Source organism: Meles meles, unplaced genomic scaffold, assembly GCF_922984935.1.
Source record: "Meles meles unplaced genomic scaffold, mMelMel3.1 paternal haplotype, whole genome shotgun sequence".
NCBI lineage: Eukaryota > Metazoa > Chordata > Mammalia > Carnivora > Mustelidae > Meles > Meles meles.
In genome coordinates, this window is record NW_025721593.1 from 1 (window position 1) to 19124 (window position 19124).

The 19124-nt window shown below is 37.8% G+C and overlaps 1 protein-coding gene across 1 annotated transcript; it reads right to left on the reverse strand.

Annotated features, from left to right (window-relative positions):
• Positions 1-11791: 11791 nt before the first annotated feature.
• On the reverse strand, positions 11792-12739 carry LOC123936528 (olfactory receptor 2T4-like). The gene has a single exon (XM_045997004.1). It carries the CDS (start codon positions 12737-12739, stop codon positions 11792-11794), a length of 948 nt encoding a protein of 315 aa, XP_045852960.1.
• Between the last annotated feature and the right edge of the window lie 6385 nt (positions 12740-19124).

Genomic DNA, 19124 nt, shown 5'->3' on the forward strand with positions numbered 1-19124 from the left:
TCTCTCATGGTTCATCTCCCCTTCCAATTTCCCACAACTCCCTTCTCCTCTCCATCTCTCCATGTCCTCCATATCATTTGTTATGCTCCACAAAGAAGTGAAACCATATAATACTTGACTCTCCATGCTTGACTTATTTCCTCAGCATAATCTCTTCCAGTCCCGTCATTGTTGCTACAAAAGTTGGGTATTCATCCCTTCTGATGGAGGCATAATACTCCATCGTGTATATGGACCACATCTTCCTTATCCATTCATCCGTTGAAGGGCATCTTGGTTCTTTCCACAGTTTGGCGACCGTAGCCATTGCTGCAATAAACATTGGGGTACAGATGGCTCTTCTTTTCACTACATCTGTATCTTTGGGGTAAATACCCAGCAGTGCAATTGCAGGGTCATAGGGAAGCTCTATTCTTAATTTCTTCAGGAATCTCCACACTGTTCTCCAAAGTGGCTGCACTAACTTGCATTCCCACCAACAGTGGAAGAGGGTTCCCCTTTCTCCACATCCTCTCCAGCACATGTTGTTTCCTGTCTTGCTAAATTTGGCCATTCTAACTGGTGTCAGGTGGTATCTCAATGTGGTTTTAATTTGAATCTCCCTGATGGCTAGTGATGATGAGCATTTTTTCATGTGTCTGATAGCCATTTGTATGTCTTCGTTGGAGAAGTGTCTGTTCATATCTTCTGCCCATTTTAAATAGGATTATCTGTTTTGTGTGTGTTGAGTTTGAGAAGTTCTTTATAGATGCTGGATATCAACCTTTTGTCCGTACTGTCATTTGCAAATATCTTCTCCCATTCCATGGGTTGCCTTTTTGTTTTGTTGACTGTTTCCTTTGATGTGCAGAAGCTTTTGATTTTGATGAATTCCCAAAAGTTCATTTTTGCTTTTGTTTCCTTGGCCTTTGGAGACATATCTTGAAAGAAGTTGCTGTGGTTGATATCGAAGAGGTTACTGCCTATGTTCTCCTCTAGGATTCTGATGGATTCCTGTCTCACGCTGAGGTCGTTTATACATTTGGAGTGTATCTTTGTGTACAGTGTAAGAGTATGGTCAAGTTTCATTCTTATACATACATCTGTCCAGTTTTCCCAGCACCATTTATTGAAGAGACTGTCTTTTTTTCCACTGTATATATTTTTTCCTGTTTTGTCGAAGATTATTTGACCATAGAGTTGAGGATCCATATCTGGGCTCTCTACTCTGTTCCACTGGTCTCTGTGTCTGTTTTTATGCCAGTACCATGTTGTCTTGGTGGTTACAGCTTGGTAGTAAATCTTGAAATCAGGCAATGTGATGCCACCAGTTTTATATTTGTTTTTCAACATTACCTTAGCAATTCGGGGTGTCTTCTGATTCCATACAAATTTTAATATTGTTTGCTCCAGTTCTTTGAAAAATACTGGTGGAATTTTGTTTGGAGTGGCATTAAAAGTATAGATTTAATCTAGCCAGTATAGAATTTTTAACAATGTTTTTTCTTCTGATCCAAAGCATGGAATGGTCTTCCATCTTTTTGTGTCTTTTTCAATTTCCTTCATGAGCGTTCTATACTTCCTTGAGTACAGATCCATTACCTCTTTGGTTAGGTTTATTCCCAGGTATCTTATGGTCCTTGGTGCTATAATAAATCAATTGATTCTCTAATTTCCCTTTCTGTGTTTCCATTGTTAGTGTATAAGAAAGCCACTGATTTCTATACATTGACTTCGTATCCTTCCACGTTACTGAATTTCTGTATGCATTCTAGTAGCTTGGGTGTGGAGTCTTTTGGTTTTCCATATAAAGAGTCATGTCATCTGTGAAGTGAGGGAGTTTGACTTCTTCCTTGCGAATTTGGATACATTTTATTTCTCTTTGTTGTCTGATTGCTGTTGCTGGGATTTCTAATACTATGTTGAACAAGAGTGGTGAGAGTGGGCATCCTTGTCGTGTTCCTGAACTCAACGGGAAGGTTGTGAGCTTTTCCACATTGAGGATGATATTTGCTGTGGGTCTTTCATACATAGATTTTATGAAGTTCAGGAATGTCCCCTCTATCCCTATACTTTGAAGTGTTTTAATCAGGAACGGATGCTGGATTTTTTCAAATGCTTTTTCTGTATCAATTGAGAGGACCATGTGTTTCTTCTCTCTCCTCTTATTGATTTGTTATATCACATTGATTGATTTGTGAGTTGAACCATCCTTGCAACCCAGGGATAAATCCCACCTGGCCATGGTGGATAAGCTTTTTAATGTGCTGTTGTATCCTGTTTGCTAGGATCTTGTTGAGAAGCTTAGCATCCATATTCATCAGTTATATTGGTCAGAAATTCTCCTTTTTGGTGAGGTCTTTGCCTGGCTTGGGGATCACGGAAATGCTGGCTTCATAAAAAGCGTCTGGACGTTTTCCTTCTGCTTCAAATTTTTGAAACAGCTTCAGGAAAATTGGTGTTATTTTTTCTTTGAATGTTTGGTAGAATTCCCCAGGGAATCCATCTGGTCCTGGGCTCCGGTTTTCTGGGTGGCTTTTAATCACAGTTTCAATCTCATTACTAGATATCGGTCTATTTTGGTTGTGGGAAGCCAAGGTGGGGTTCGAGACGAGAGCCAAACCAGGCTCTGACTTGTGCCTCCTCCAATGTCTCACTGCCTGATTCAAGGCAGAGTATAATGGCGTTGAGTTGCATTTGAGAAAGAGCCTGTGCCATGGTCTGCTTGCTTGCCTACGTGACTTCTCACATGCCCTCTAGATATTTGACCTTCAAAACAGCCCAGATGCACTCATTAATCTTCTAGTGGTTCTTGCTGTCCTGAGAAAAGCTATGAGATAATATTTCAAGTGTGTTTATTTTTTTTAATTTTTATTTATTTATTTTTTCAGCATAAGAGTATACATTGTTTTTGCACAAACCCAGTACTCCATTCAATACGTGCCCTCCCTATTACCCACCACTTGGTTCCCCCAATCTCCCACCGCTGCCCCTTCAAAACCCTCAGGTTGTTTTTCAGAGTCCATAGTCTCTTATGGTTCACCTCCCCTTCCAATTTCCCTCACCTTCCTTCTCCTCTCCATCTCCCAATGTCCTCCATGTCATTCGTTATGCTCCACAAATAAGTGAAACCATATGACACTTGACTCTTTCTGCTTGACTCAAGTGTGTTTCTAGTGGTGGATGTTTACCATCCACTACCTGGCGCTGGTATGTCTGTGGTGAAAAATATTATGAAGCTGGTGTGTGAACCTTTAATCCTGCAGCAACACTTAGATAAGTCACCCTTTCACTGTAAGACTTCTATATAGTCTCTTGTATTTACTAATAAAGCGGCATTTGGTGGAAATCATCCCCTGTGCTCCTCCTGCCCCATCTCTTTGTCTCTTTGATTTATTTTCACCATCCTCTTACCCTCGCATTCCTGATCGAGTTGTCATGCGGGCCGTGGCATTAGGTTGTCAATTTATTCCTGGTTCAATTTTGGGATTTTTATAGTTTTCCAGGAATGCATCTATTTCATCTAGGTTGCTTAACTTATTCACATATAACTGTTGATAATAACTTCTGAGGATTGTTTCTACTTCCTTGATGTTAGTTGTGATCTCTCCCTTTTCATTCATAATTTTATTATTTTGAGCTTTCTCTCTTTTCTTTTGGGTTAGTGTGGCCAATGGTTAATCAATATTATTGATTCTTTCAGAAAACCAGCTTCTGGTTTCATTGATACATTCTCTTGTATCTCTAGTTTCTACCTCATTGATCTCTGCTCTAATCTCGATTATTTCCCCTCATATGTGTGGAGTCGGTTTAATTTGTTGTTGATTCTCCAGTTCCTTAAGGTGTAGAGACAGCTGGTGTATTCCGGATTTTTCCATTTTTTTGAGGGAGGCTTCGGTGGCTATGAATTTCCCCCTTAGGACTGCTTTTGCTGTATCACTTAGGTTTTGGACCAAAGTGTCTTCATTCTCATTGGTTTCCATGAATTGATTAAGTTCATCTTTGACTTCCTGTTGATCCAAGCATTCTTAAGCAAGGTGGTCTTTAGCTTCCAGGTGTTTGAGTTCCTTCCAAACTTTTCCTTGTGATTGAGCTCCAGTCTCAAAGCACTGTGACTGAGAAATATGCAGGGAATCATCTCAGTTTTTGGTATCGGTTGAGTCCTGATTTGTGACCCAGTATGTGGTCTATTCTGGAGAAGGTTCCATGTGCACTTGAGAAGAATGAGTATTCTTTAGTTTTAGGGTGGAATGTTCTGTATATATCTATGAGGTCCATCTGGTCCAATGTGTCATTCAATGCTGTGGTTGCTTTTTTGATTTTCTGCTTCTATGATCTATTACTGAGTGAGGTGTGTTAAGATCTTCTACTATTAATGTATTCATAGAAATATGACTTTTTATCTTGATTAAGAGCTTTGTTATGTAATTGGAGGCACCTTTATTGGGGTTGTAAATATTTAGAATTGTTATATCATCTTGCTGGATAGTCCCTTTGAGAATGATATAGTGTCCTTCTGTATCTCTGACTGCAGTCTTTAGTTTAAAATCTAATTTATCTGATATGGGAATCGCTACCCGGCCTTCTTTTGAGACCCATTGGCATGAAAGATGCTTCTCCATCCCTTTGCTTTCAGTCTGTGTGTATCTTTAGGTTCAAAATGGGTCTCATGTATACAACATATTGGTGGGTCCTGTCGTTTTATCCAGCCTGCAACCCTGTGTCATTTTGTGGATGCATTTAGGCCACCACATTGAGAGTGATTATTGATAGATACATTTTTATTGACATCGTGTTAACTTTGAAGTCTTTCTTTCTTTAGATTGTCTCTGTATTTCTGTTCAATGACATTTTTAGGATTTTTTTCTCTTTTATAGCAGCCCCCTTAATATTTCCTGCAGTGTCGGCTTGGTGGTTGCATAGTCTTTTAATCCTGCTGATCTTGGAAAATTTTTATCTCTCCATCCATTTTGAATGCCAGTCTTGCTGGATAAAGTATTCTTGGCTGCATGTTTTTCTCATTTAGTGCCCTGAATATATCTTGCCAGCTCTTTCTGGCTTGAGAGGTCTGACGTTATTCTGATGGGCTTTCTTCTGTATGCAAGGAGCCTCTTTGTCCTAGCTGCTTTCAAGAGGGTCAGCCTACAATTGTAATTCTTCATTCTAACTATCAGGTGTCGTGAGGACTTTCAAGAATCTAAAATCTTGGGGGGGGGGCCTATCTGCCTCTAGTACATGTACACTCTTTCCATTCGTGAGATTGGGAAAATTTTCATAGACAACTTGTTCCACTATATCTTCTAGATTTTTTATTTCTCCTCCCCTTCAGGGATTCCAATCATTCTGATGTTGGAACATTTCATGGCATCATTTATTTCCCTGATTCTGTTTTTGTGGCTTCTGAAATGTTTGTTCCAGACTTCCTCCTGATCCTTTCTCTCTATCTGTTTGTCCTCCAGATCACTAATTCTATATTCTGTTTCAGTTACCCTAGCTTTTAGAGAATTTAGATTCGATTGGAACTCATTGAGAGCTTTTGAACATCATCCCTGGTGGCTTTCAGTTCTGCCCTAATCAATTCCATTTGGTCATCCATGGCTTTCTCCAACCTAGTTATTGCCTGGATGATTTTTAGCCTGAATTCCCTTCCTGACATATTGTCCATGTCGCTTGCCATTAGCTCTGTTGCAGAAGGCCCATCCTCTGTATTTTTCTTCTGTTGGGCATTCCTCCTCTTAGTCATTTTGTTGAGAGATGGCTGAACGGATATAGCTGGATGTATCGACAGTTGTGCAGTCAAGGTGCACCCTGGAACACTTCTGAGCCATCAGGTGTACCCACCCAAATGAGAGAAAAAAGAAAAGAAAAATAAAGAGAGAGAGAGAAAAAAGGGAAGAGAAAAGAGAAGGTTCAGCCCAAATTGTACCCAAGGTAAGATTTTTGAAGTATACAGACAAAAACAGACCAAAAAAATAAATAAAAAAGACTGATAAAGGTATATGACACGAGAAAACATATATATATATAGATAGATAGATAGATAGATAGATATAGATATATATAAAAGCAAATAAAGGGCAAACTTCATCAAAAAGAACCCCAAGTATATGATTTATATACTATCAGGACAAACACAAATACACAGGAACAATGGCCAAGATAAAGATGGGAGAGTGGCTATAAATTATCAGTGTGGGCTAGGAAGTTTATTTTGATTCTTCCTGGCTGTATCTTGATGTCTTTGTTAAAGGACTCAACTTTCCTTTGATTAAGGGGGATTAAAAATTGGTTTACCTATAGGGGTAGCATTGATTGGCGAAAGGGGATTACCTTGATGTTTAAGTCTATATGAATATTAGAAAACAAAAATAAAAAAGGAATAAACTAGACTAAAGTAAACTACAATTTAAGAAAAAATTTAAAAGAATAGAAAAGCAAAAGAAAAACACGGTTGTATGTATCAAAAATTTCAGGTTAGAAGGTTATTATGGAATTTGATGTACTGGACATCTCACTGTGATGGTAAATAGGTTAAAAAATTATCTATATAAAAAAGTGAACCAGAGTATTGGGAACACGTTAGAAATAAAAGTTGTATCTATGAAGTAGTGGTGGTTGTTGTCTTGTCATGTTTTTTTTTAATTTTTTTTCTTTCCTGGTTGGTTTTCTGGGATAGGGACCTGCCACGTGGGTTTTCAGTCAATGGTGTTCCCTGAGTTAACCCCCCCCCCCCCCAGCCAAGGGTTGGGCTCTGAGAAAACCGGTTTTTCAGGCTTTTGTTCTCTGGAGGTTTTTTTGTTTGTTCATCTGTTTTCTCTTGCCTTGACAGCTTTTGATGGTTTTGGAGGTTTAGAGGAAAGCAAACTGCACCCAACCTCCCTCTCAGAGAGAATTCTCAGTCTGTTCCCATTTGGGTCTCCAGAGCACTTTAACTTCCCCCTCGGCTGCTGGCAGAGCAGGTTCTGAGTCGCTTTCCCTGGGACCACAGGATCTCCTGCTTGTACCCAAAACCATGACAGCAGTGGCTCCAGACCGCCAGAGAGGTTCCAAGCAGCAATCGCACACTGAGAATTTCCTTCTGGCCTGGGCTGGGAGTGCCTGGTCTTTCCGGGTCTGAGAGCACCCGACTGGCGCCTTCACGTACCTCTCTCATGGGAGGGAATGGAGTACTTCTCAGTCTCTGATAGTATGGCATGGGTCTAAGAGTGCCAGGGTAGCACTTGTGTGCCCTCTCTCAGGGCAGGGTGTGGGACACGCGTGTCTCAGTCTCTGATGGCAGGGTCTGGTGTTCTGCATCTGGTGAGGCTCCCAGCCCCTCATGGGAGCTGGACACCAGGCGTTCTTGGGCACACCAAGACCTGGTTTCTCCGCCACACTCTTTCTGGCTCAGCGCCTGGGGAGGCTGTTCTGGGTCCAGGACTTAGGCCCCTGTCCTTAACTGCCCTGCTTCCGACAATTTCCCCCATGATCCTTTGCTCTTTTGAGTGCTTTCAACCAGATTCCAAGTTAATGCTGGTCCCCAGTTGCAGGGCACTCTCATATTGGGGTAGTACATTCCAATTGGCAGCCTCTGGTGGCTCCTTCCCCCTTTCGTTTATCTTCTGATATCAGGCCAGCATTCCCACTCTGCTTTACCTCCTCACTGGCGTCTTCTGCCCCTGTAGAGATCCAGTCGTGTATAATTCTGATCTCAGGCTGATATCATGGGTGATCGGAGTTCTTTGGTAGGTAATCAGCTCCCTTTAGGGAACAGGTTGAAATGGTGCCTCCTCCTACTTCCCCACCATCTTGTCTCTCTAAATGTTAATTTTAATGTATCTAATTATTTTTAAGAAGCTTAATTCTTTAGCCATCCTAGAAAATTGTTTTGTTCGTTGTGTTTCTTCAAATATTATTCTTTGAACACATTTAAGGAAGCAGAAATTTTATGAAAAATAATGGAAGATTTTATATCCAATGAACAATAATATTAATTCTGAATTTGAATGAAGATTTCCAATAATGGTCTTTAATGTGTGCCAAAGGATGTAGAAACCTGAAACCTTGTTACCATGGCATAGAATTGATTCCTCTGGCTCAAGGTATCACTATCAAAAACACTTGAATAAATTAAAAAATTGAAAATGTTAAAGTATTTTATAGCTGCTAATTATATGATACTTGTAAGCAAGTGCATTTGAGTGCTTGTAGCTCTTCCATTTCAGTTTTTAACTCTAGATGCAAGAAATTTGAAACACAAATTCCAAGTATTAGGTGTTGTATATATTTGAGAAATAACTTTACCAACTACATAAAACTTGTAAACTATTATTAGTAAAGACTATGGAAATTATATTTTAGGCACATTACCTAAAAAGAAAACTAATTGTTCTAAAAAGTTTTAAAGTGATTTTTGTTGTTGTTGTTGATGTTGTTGAAGATAGAGTTTTTTTTGTTGTTGTTGTTGTTGGAAAAATTGGACAGCCACATGCAGAAGAATGAAACTGGACAATTTCTTTGCACTACACACAAAAATAGGGTCAAACTGGATGACAGACCTAAATGTGAGACAGGAATCCATCAAAATCCTTGAGGAGAACATAGGCAGCAACCTCTTCGACTTTAGCCACAGCCACTTCTCACCAGACATGTCTCCAAATGCAAGGGAAACAAAGGCAAAAATGAACTACTGAGACTTCATCAAGATGAAAAAAAAAAAAAAAAACTTTTGCACAGCAAAGGAAACAGTCAACAAAACCAAAAGACAACTGACAGAATGGGAGAAGATATTCACAAATTAAGGGTTAGTATCTCAAATATATAAAGAATTTATGAAACTCAGTGAGTTTCATGGAACAAATAATCTAATCAAGAAATGAGCAGAAGACATAAACAGACATTTCTGCAAAGAAGACATCCAAAAAGCAACAGACAAATGAAAAACTGCTCAATATCACTTGGCATCAAGGAAACACAAATCAAGACAATGGGATATGACCTCATCTCAGTCAGAATGGTAAAATTAAGTCAGAAAATGACAAATGTTGTCCAGGATGTGGAGAAAGGGGAATCCGCCTACACTGTTGGTGGGAATGCAAGATGGTGCAGCCTCTTTGGGACAGAACATGGAGGTTCCTCAAAAAGTTGAAAATAGAGATACCCTATCACCCAGCAATTGCCCTACTGAGTATTTACCCCACATATGTAGTGATCCAAAGGGACATCTTCTTCCCAATATTTATAACAGCAATGTCCACAATAGCCAAACAGTGGAAAGAGCTCAGATGTCCATCACCAGATAAATGGATAAAGAAGATGTGATTACACACACACACACACACACACACACACACACACACACCACAATGGAATGTTACACAGCCATAAAAAATGAAATCTTTCCATTTACAATAATATGGATGGAACTAGAAGATATTATGCTAGGTGAAATAAATTAATCAGAGAAAGATAATTATCATACGATCTCAATGATACGTGGAATTTAAGAAACAAGGCAGAGGTTCATAGACGAAGAGAGGAAATAAATGGATCAAGACAAAATCAGAGAGGGAGACAAAGTATAAGAGAGTCTTAACCTCAGGTAACAAACTGAGGGTTGTTAGATGGGAGGGCAGTGGTCGAATGAGGAGACTGAATGACGGACATTGGGAAGGATATGTGTTATGGTAAGTGCTGTGTGTTGTGTAAGACTGATGAATCACAGACTTGTACCCCTGAAACAAATAATACATTATATGTTAACAATACAAATAAAAAATAAAAATTTTTGAAATAAAAAAATCTTTGTAATAATATAGCTCAATACCACATTTTGTTTTATTTTGTCTCATTTTGTTTTACATGCCTGGGTGTTGTAAATGGAACCATGAAACGTATTATTATAGTCATAAAATTGAGGGGTGATACATACGTTTCTTAATTACTTTAGAGTGTCCATATTCTATTCAGTTTTATTGCAATAAAAAATATTGAGAATTGGTTTTCTGACATTGTTTTCCAAAACGCTGCATGATCTTTGTTTTACAATAATGAACTAATCAAGTGTGTTAAGAGGAAAATTAATCCGTACTTTCAAAACTGTCTGATTTTTCACAAGTTGGACACAGCCCCATTATAAAATATAGCTATGTAACCATGTCCGTGGGTTCGAAAGGCCCCACATATTCCAAATATACCTTTCCTCCGTCCAGTCCATCCTGGTGTCAAGGCATGGTCCATTCAATTTAGATCAACACCATCTACTTCACCATCTTCGCTCACTTCGTCTCTCTACTTGCAGTGCTGTACTTTCCCAAATGACCACTAATTTAACATTTCTAAAGAGCAGATCTAATCATTTTGCTTCTGTTTGTAGAACTCTGGGTCACAGAAGGGCAAGAAAGAAGTCTATAAAATAAAGTAAGAAGGAATGAACGATTGGAACATTTATCCCTTATACTTTGCCAACATTCAGACCTTTGCACATGTTGTGCCTTTTCTGTGGTATATTGTCCCTGAGAAAGTCCCCTCTGCCACAGTCTCCTGTACTCATCTGAGGGAACATCTAGTCAACATTTGCACTGAGTTCCAGAGGCTGATCTCAGTCCCCTTTTTTGACCAAATTCTTGTACCGCAGATAAAAGGGATGTGTCCTTATGAGCCATACACTTTCCGCATTAGCATCATATATAAGATATTAGGTTTATCATACATTGTATAGTACCTCTTTCCATATAAAACTATACAGATTCAAATTCCTTGAAAACAACAACCATATAGTGCTCAGATTTTAAACTCATTTAGCTGTTATTTTGGATTATAAGAGTTTAAATGTTTATTGAATAAATGACTAAATTTGAATATTTGATATCATGCTTCTCTTATTTTGTCTAATAAATTACATACTTCAAAACTCTGTTCAGACATCACCTCAAGCAGGGTACCTCCCCTAAATCTTCCTTCCATTCTGAGTTCACATTTGTCCCACAGTTTCTTATGCAAGCATAGATACTAAACCTAAAGTTTAACCACTAGGTGCTTTCAGTTTTGGACCAGGTCCACATAGTGCATATCATTGTGGTCTATCATATTAAGGGATGATAGAAGGTAGGAAGATGACAGGATTGTCACAGTAATAATTAGTCACATTGAAATGAGCACATTTTATAAGATTGTCACTTACACTGTCAACAAACAGAATACAAAGCTTATAAATGTAGGACAAGTGATATTTTAACTGTTTGTGTGGAAAAATTTTACACTTACATAAAAGTAGTATGAATAAGAATGGTGTAAACCACAGCCACATACCTTTTACCCAGACTCAACAGTTAGCTTTTTTTTTAACCTCTTTCTTTACATCACCCTTCTCTCACTCCCTCATTTCAATCAATTACATAGAATCACATGATTTTCTTTCTCTAAATATTTTAATTATGTATTTCCTAAGAATATGGGTGTTCTACAGTGTCAGAGTGTATTTATCAACTTCAATAAATATAACATCACTATAATATAATTGTATATATGTTTTGAAAGAATAAGAATTAGAAAATTAAAGATATTTTTTAAAAAATTAAAAAGAGGTTTCTTTTTTTTAATACAGAGAGGCAATATTTAAAAGTTTCCTACTCCATGGTTTCTTTTAAAAAAATATTTTACTTATTTGAGAGAGAGAGAATGAGTGGGTGGAAGGGGCAGAAGGAGAAGCAGACTCCTCACTGAGCAAGAAGCCCAGTGTATGGTTTGATCCCAGAACTCTGGGATCATGACCTGAGCCAAAGGCAGATGCTTAACCTACTGAACCATCCAGGTGCCCCTACTTTGTAGTTTCTTAAAAGACAGGTCCCACATTCAACATTTTCTTCAGAGCTCCCATAACATTCTTATTTCTTAGACTATAGATCAAAGGGTTGAGCACAGGAGTGAGTATGGTGTAAAAGACAGATACCATGATGTCCTTCTCTGGTGTATGGTAGGATTTGGGGAGCATGTAAGTATAAATGGCAGCCCCATAGAAGAGGATGACCACAGTCATGTGGGAAGAACAAGTGACAAAGGCCTTCTTCTGTCCTTCTGCTGAGTTCATCCTATGGATGGTGATGAGGATAAAGTAGTAAGAGCCTGAAATGACTATCACAGGAATGAGAAGCATAAGGACACAGCACAGGTACATGAAAATCTCATAGATGGAAGTGTCCGAACAAGAGAGTTTCAATACAGCAGGGACTTCACAGAAAAAATGATGTATCTCCCGAGATCTGCAGAAGGGGAAGGTCATGGTGATGGGAGTAAACAAGAAGCCATCCACTGAGCCCAGGAACCAGCAGCCAGATGATAGAAGGTGTAACACGCGATGGTTCATGAGGACAGGGTAATGAAGAGGATGGCAGATGGCCACATAGCGGTCATAGGCCATAGAGGCTAGAAGAAAAAATTCTGAACCTGCTAGTGTCAGATAGAGAAACATTTGTATCCCACATTCTATGTCTGAGATCTTGTTCATACCCATGACTTGGTCCATGAGCATCTTGGGCACAGTAACAGAAATATACATCATGTCCATGAGAGATAGCTGGCTAATGAAAAAATACATGGGGGTGTGGAGGTGGGCATCGGAATGTATCAATAGTATCAAGATGGTGTTTCCAGACACGGCCATTAGGAAAAGCACGAAAATGACCAAACAAAGGAGAGCTGGGTGTTTGGATTCACTGAAGATTCCCACCAGGATGAAATCTGATCTCCCAGTATGGTTAGCTAGCCAGTTGGCGTTCTCCATGTGATTTCACCTGGGCAACCTAGGGAAGTTTTGGGATTAATGAATCAATCACGAACCACCACCCACTGAAATGAATGTGTTGAGAGAGAAAGAGAGAATGAGAACCCAATTATGTTATTAGAAAAAAATTCCATGGTTTTATGGATTTAGAGAATACAAATTATCTGTAATTATATAAATTTACCATTTGGGAGGTTGCATTGTTCATTGTATCGTGAGTTTTCCTTTTTCTATAGTATCCTTTACCAATAAGCATGTACAATTTTTTAGGTTAGCTGTTGCCCTAACCAAACACAAAAAATGAATCAAAATGTAAAATTTATATATATATATATTTATATATATATATTTATATATATATACACATATATGTATATTTATATATATACATATATGTGTGTGTATGTATATATGTATACAAATATATGTATACATATGTATATATGTATTTAAATGTGTGTGTGCATATATATACGTATGTATATATATGTGTGCATATATATATGCATACACACACACACACACACACACACACACACACACACACAAATCTCCCCTTCTAGAATTTTTATTGTAGATAATCAAAATATCATTAATCTCTCTGGTCTAAGAATCCAACTGAGATTTTTTTTTTTTTTAAATTTCATTTATTTGACAGAGGGAGAGCACAGCAGGGAGAGCGGCAGGCAGAGGGAGAGGGAGAAGCAGACTCCCTGCTGAGCAGGGAGCCCAATACAGAACTCAATCCCAGGACCCCAGATCATGACCCAAGACAAAAGTAGATGCCCAGCTGACTGAGTCACCCAGATGTCCCTTCAACTGAGATCTTAAAAACTCTTTAAGGTGCATTCTATATAAGAAAAAAAATCATTAAAAATTTTATATAAGAAAAAATAATTTCACATTGCACAGAATTATCAAATCATTACTTTGTACAATGGAAACTAGTATAATTATATGTCAGTAATACCCCAAAAAGAACAATCTAATGAACCATTGAACATTATATCAAAAGCCAAGGATTCACTAATTGAATTTAAATTTAAAAAGAGAAAAAGAAAAAAATAATAAAGAAAAATGAAAAGTAACCTCAACAAAATTTGGGGGAAAATCTATATGAAATTCTTGAACCCCACAGTGAGGCACTGTGATTGTATGGAGTAACCCACAAATCCCCCTCAAACAGATCATGATCCTAACCAATGACCAAACTCTTAGATAGCCGAGGGGCACCATTTTGGAGTTCCAACTCTGAAGCCAGACTGGCTGTGGGTCCAGCTTATCCTCTCCACACTCTTCCTCCATTCATTCTACATACATAAAAAAGAGGAAAAGAATAATGTTAAATCTTGCATATGCTTAGGATTAAATGAGGAAAGTGTTTGGACCATTACTGGTTACAGATGACTAATGATTAAATAGCTAATAGGTACAGTAATAATTATGCAGAATCTATGTAAGAGATGGCTGTTATATATATATGTATATATATATACACACACATATACGTATATACATATGTGTATGTGCATGTACATATGTATATGCATATACATGTATGTATATATATGTATATATATATATATATATATAATCTTATTTTAACCCTGATTAAGCATAACTTTATGAGAAATCTATCTAATTTGTATCCAGTACATGTTTTTCCAAGTTGAAATTCATCTTAAAATTTTTACTATCTACTCTATATTTCAGAGGACAAGGAAGTAGTATTTAGACAGTCATTGCTATTTATCAGAGAAGGCTTTAGTTGTTTCCCCAAATGTTATCTGCTTTAATGCACATAGCAATTAATTGCTCATGGAACTGAGATTCAGAAAGGAAAGTTGAAACAACACTACGATATTTCTGACTCCAATTTACTGTTTACTACTTTATCTTGCTGTTCACAGCCAGCCTCTCTATCAGATGCTAAAGATGAATCAAAAACAAATTAAATCTAATTACAGTTAATGAGGTCACAGTCAGTCTATTCAGAGACAAAAGTAGAAATGCAATTTAAAGCAGAATTCTGAAATAACTACAAAATAAATAAAACAATTAACACAGAATACATCTGACCTTTCTTCAGAGAATAATACCTCCTTTGACATTTTCTGTTCTGAAGTTTAAACTTTTGCAACCTTTTAATTTCTGACATGTCAAATCTCAAAATTCAGAAGTCCTTACTAAGAGAAAGCAAATAATGACTCCTCTTTCTGGGAAGAGCTTAGTGGCAGTTATCATGTCTAGATATTTCAGAAGAATTTACTAGTTTCAAATATGTCTTATACTTTTAAAAATATTTTTATACTTTTTTCATAGTTCTAAGACTAATTAAAACATCAAATTATTAATATTCTCAGTTGATAAGGCAGTTGAGAACACTGCAAATGATTTTTGAATTCTTAATGTAGATATTTAACAAATTTTGTCAAATTACATCAACAACAATAGCCTTTCTATCACATCCCACCCTCACTGAAAGATGAAATTTGAGACCTGTGAAAAATAAAAATGTAGCCTGATAAATTGCAAAACACATCTGCTGACAAAGTCTGGATTTGTGGTCAAAATAAATTAAGGATCAGCACAGTGAGCAATAAATGTGAAGGCCTTGAAACCGCTTGCTGAGTGAATGAAAGGAGACCACAAAGTTACTTGGTGGGTACTGGGAAATCTTTGCTGTGCTTTTGTAAATGTGGGTCCTGCCATTAAGATACGCTGAACAGTCCACCTGGGATACCAGACACAAAAGGGAACACTGTCTGTTGTATGCATGGCGACTGGCCCTTCTGTTCATAGTGACTCTTTTCTAATATAATTCCTTGAGCTTCATATAAACAACTTAATGCGTATTTAACATGTAAATTCATTGACCGTGGTGGTGGATTAATGTTAAACTTTATTTGAAGCTGACAGCATCCTAGGAATTGTTCTAATGCTTTATCCTATTTTATCTTTCCCAAGACTCTACAAGGTACATATTCATCTTATTTTCTCATTTTACACATTAAGGAATTCAGATTCTTATGGTCTGCTTAAGAGAACACAACTGCATTGAGTTGAGCCCACAGGCTGTAACTATGCCTCAGAATTTTGGGGGACCTGGTCTTTGCTACATAGTAGATAATTTGGGTATTAAGTCACCCACTGTCAGTTTCATATAAATCATATAAATCTGATTGAGATATTTATTTCTAACCCTCAAAAATTATCAATAGCTCATCTGCCAAATTTCAATTTCAGGAAAACAAATACATTATCCAATTATATAGGAAATGTGCATATTCTTCTGCATGCACATAATTAGAAAGCAAAAATACAATTTTTAATGTGCTATACAAAAAGATTCAAGAGAAAAGTAAATTTGTTTTTTTTTTTTTCACTTACAAATAGGTAAAAAGAAAATTAAGGGCATATTTTCAACAACTATAATGGAGAATATCAGAAGCAGAAGTCAAGACAGTTAGAAAATAATCATCCTTTTTTTTCTTGCAGTTCTGTCTGCTTCTCTGGTTGAATCCAGTCTCGTTCAGATGGGCTAATGGAGTGTGACCAGGTTCAGTGTACAGAGAGAAGTAGGAGGGCTTTACTATGCCCATTAAGGGAGTGGATGAATGTTTTCTGTCAATAAATCCCCTCTGAGACTATAAAGAAGAATGCGATTATAAGAGCTGAAGAAGCTAATAGCTATCCTTATTGCACTGTCCTGCTTTTTGCTGATGTCTTATTTTTTTTTAAGATTTTATTTATTTATTTGACAGACAGATATCACAAGTAGGCAGAGAGAGAGAGGGGAGGAAGCAGGCTCCCCGCCGAGCAGAGAGCCCGATGCAGGGCTCGATCCCAGTACCCTGGGATCATGACCCGAGCTGAAAGCAGAGGCTTTAACCCACTGAGCCACCCAGGCGCCCCTTTGCTGATGTCTTTTAAAAAATCTTTTATTGTTCATCTCAATATGTATCAAAATCTTAACCGGATTAACAATATTCACACATTGCATTACTAATGAATTTCTGGCTATGACATATATGAGTTAGTTTTTTTTTTTTCTAAGATTTTTAAAATCTATTATTTATTTGACAGACAGAGATCACAAGTAGACAGAGAGGCAGGCAGAGAGAGAGGAAGGGAAGCAGGCTCCCTGCTGAGCAGAGAGCCCGATGTGGGGCTCCATCCCAGAACCCTGGGATCATGACTGGAGCTGAAGGCAGAGGCTTTAACCCACTGAGCCACCCAGGTACCCCATGAGCTAGTTTTTTTTTATGTAGCCTTTTCATTTTACAAAATACATATTTCATGTAGATGTGAATATATTTTTTTTCTCATTTTAGGTTTAAGGTAAATATTTGAAATATATATTTTTTCTTTTTACTTTTTACTGATGTACAATCTGAAGTTCATAGTTCAATAAATTTTTCAAAGATAATATCATTAATTAGTACTATGGTTGAAACTAAAATTGAGATCATCTTCATATTTTTTTTAATTTAGATCCCAATATATTAGTGTTATTCTCTATCTCTGACTACAGTCTTTAGCTTAAAATCTAATTTATCTGATATGAGAATCACTACCCCAGCTTTCTTTTGAAGCCCATTGGCATGAAAGATGCTTATCCATCCCTTCACTTTCAGTCTGAATGTATCTTTAGGTTCCAAATGTGTCTCTTGTAGACAGCACACAGACAGGTCTTTTCATCCAGTCTGCATCCCTGTGCTATTTTATGGGAGAATTTAGGCTGTTCACGTTGAGAGTGATTATTGAAAGATTAGTTTTAATTGACATCCTGTTGCCTGTGAAGTCCTTGTTTCTATAGATTGCCTCTCCACGTTTCTGTTTTATGACACTCTAGGGTTCTTTCCTCTTTTATAGAACCACCCCTTAATATTTCTTGTAGTGCTGGTTTGGTAGTCACATACTCCTTTAAATCTTGCCAGTCTTAGAAGCTCTTTATCTCTCCCTCCGTTCTGAATGTCATCCTTGCTGGATAAAGTGTTCTTGGCTGCATGTTCATCTAAGTTAGTGCCCTGAATATGTCTTGCCAGCTCTCTCTGGCTTCCCAGGTTTCTGTGGCCAGGTCTGACATTATTCTGATGGTCCTGCCTCTGTACATAAGGAATCTCTTCCCCTAGCTGCTCTTAAGACATCCTCCCTGAATTTATGACTGGTGAAATTCACAATTATTTGCCCGGAGATCTTTCTACACTCGTTGATCTTGGGGGCTGTCCTTTCTGCCTCTAGGACACGAACACTTGTTCCATTACCCAGATTAGGGAAATTTTCATCCAGTGTTTATTATATGTTCAACTATATCTTCAACTATATGTTCTAATCTTCTCTTTTTCCCCACCTCCTTAAAGGATCCCAATAATTCTGACATTGGAACGTTTCATGCCATCATTTATTTCCCTAATTCTGTTTTCATGCCTTCTAAGCTGTTTGTTCCAGGCCTCCTCCTGATCCTTCTTTTCTATCAGTTTTTCTTCTAGATCACTAATTTTATCTTCTGCCTTGGTTATCCTAGCTGTTAGAGTAGTTAGACTAGATTGGATCTCATTGATAGCATTTTTAACTTCTACCAGGTTGGGTCTTCCTCCTTCTAGTCATTTTGGTGGGAGGTGCTTAAGGGGATGTATAGCTGATCAACAACAATTCAGGCAAGGTGCACCTTGGAATGTTTCAGAGCAATCAGGAGTCACCATCAAAAAGAAAGTAAAAAGGAAAGTAAAAAGGAAAAATTCAGATACTGTGCCCTCTCCATCAGAGCTATTGGAAATGGACATAAATAGTATGCAGCAAAGGGAATTCAGGCTAACAATTATCCAGACAATGGCTAGGTTGGAGAAAACCATTAATGATAACATGGAATCAAGGAATCAATTAGGGCAGAAGTGAAAGCCACCTGGGAAGAAGTTACAAATGCTATTAATGTGATCCAATCTAATCTAAATTCTCTAACAGCTAGGGTAACTGGGACAGAAGTAGAATTAGTGATCTAGAGGACAAACTGATAGAGAAAGAGGATCAGGAGGAGGCCTGGAACAATCAGCTTAGAAGCCATGAAAACAGAATTAGGGAAATAAATGACACCATGAAATGTTTCAATGTCTGAATTATTGAGATCCTATGGGGGGGTGGTGGGTGGGCAGCGAGAAAGAAAGAAGACTAGTAGTTATAGTTGAACAAACTCTCCATGAAATTTTTCCCAATCTGGGGAAGAGAACCAGTGTTCATATCCTAGAGGCAGAAAGGTCTGCCCCCAAAATCATGGAATCTAGAAAGATATCCAGACATCTGATTGTGAAACTGTTGAATCATAATTTTAGACAGGAGCTCTGGAGACCAGCTAAGGGAAGAGATCCCTTATGCACAGAGGAAGGCC